Source organism: Cynoglossus semilaevis, chromosome 14, assembly GCF_000523025.1.
Source record: "Cynoglossus semilaevis isolate Cse_v1.0 chromosome 14, Cse_v1.0, whole genome shotgun sequence".
Classification (NCBI taxonomy): Eukaryota; Metazoa; Chordata; class Actinopteri; order Pleuronectiformes; family Cynoglossidae; genus Cynoglossus; species Cynoglossus semilaevis.
Window position 1 is genome coordinate 26,448,945 of NC_024320.1, and position 615 is coordinate 26,449,559.

General features: G+C 46.2%; 1 protein-coding gene across 1 annotated transcript in view; it reads right to left on the reverse strand.

Annotated features, from left to right (window-relative positions):
* The window catches only part of epha5 (EPH receptor A5), a 50,704-nt gene that overhangs the window by 14,297 nt on the left and 35,792 nt on the right, over positions 1-615 (reverse strand). Inside the window, exon 9 of the mRNA XM_025062615.1 lies at positions 18-31. Within this exon, the coding sequence (XP_024918383.1) occupies positions 18-31 (14 nt within the window). The remainder of the gene's footprint in view (positions 1-17; positions 32-615) is intronic.

Consider the following 615-nt stretch of genomic DNA (forward strand, 5'->3'; position numbering starts at 1 on the left):
GGGGGTGGCAGAGCTACATACACCCCCCCACCTAACACTGCAAGGTCACTGTGGTCGATGAAGCTGCAGGAGATTCTTGTACCGTGAGGCTGAACAGAAACAACAATAACAATAATAACAATAATAACAATAATAACAATAATAACAATAATATTAATAATATTAATAACAAAAACAATTAATAACAATAAGACTTTGCGACTAAGACAAACTGTACACTAAAGTACCCCCATAGTACTGTGTACTACCCTTCACAGTAGTACTTCAGTAGCAGCCCCACAGAAGGAGTTCATGTTCTTCTGCTACAACATGGCGCGTCCTTCTGCGGACCGTCCTCCAGGGGTCTCCGTTCGTCTGGATGAACCTTCTCACTTCTGCTGAGATTCTACTCATTAATCTTTAACTACAGGCCAGATGGATGGGAAACAGACAGGGAGGAAGAGGAGAAGCTGCGGCACGGACCAGTAGCTATATTTGTTCAGGATGATTGGACGGCGACTTCGCCGCCACGACAACCGACTGACAGACGCACGTACGCAGGAGAGCGGGAGGTGACGTCAGCGACTCCTGCACGGAGCATCGTGTTCCACACACAATTAGGTTTAAACCATCTGA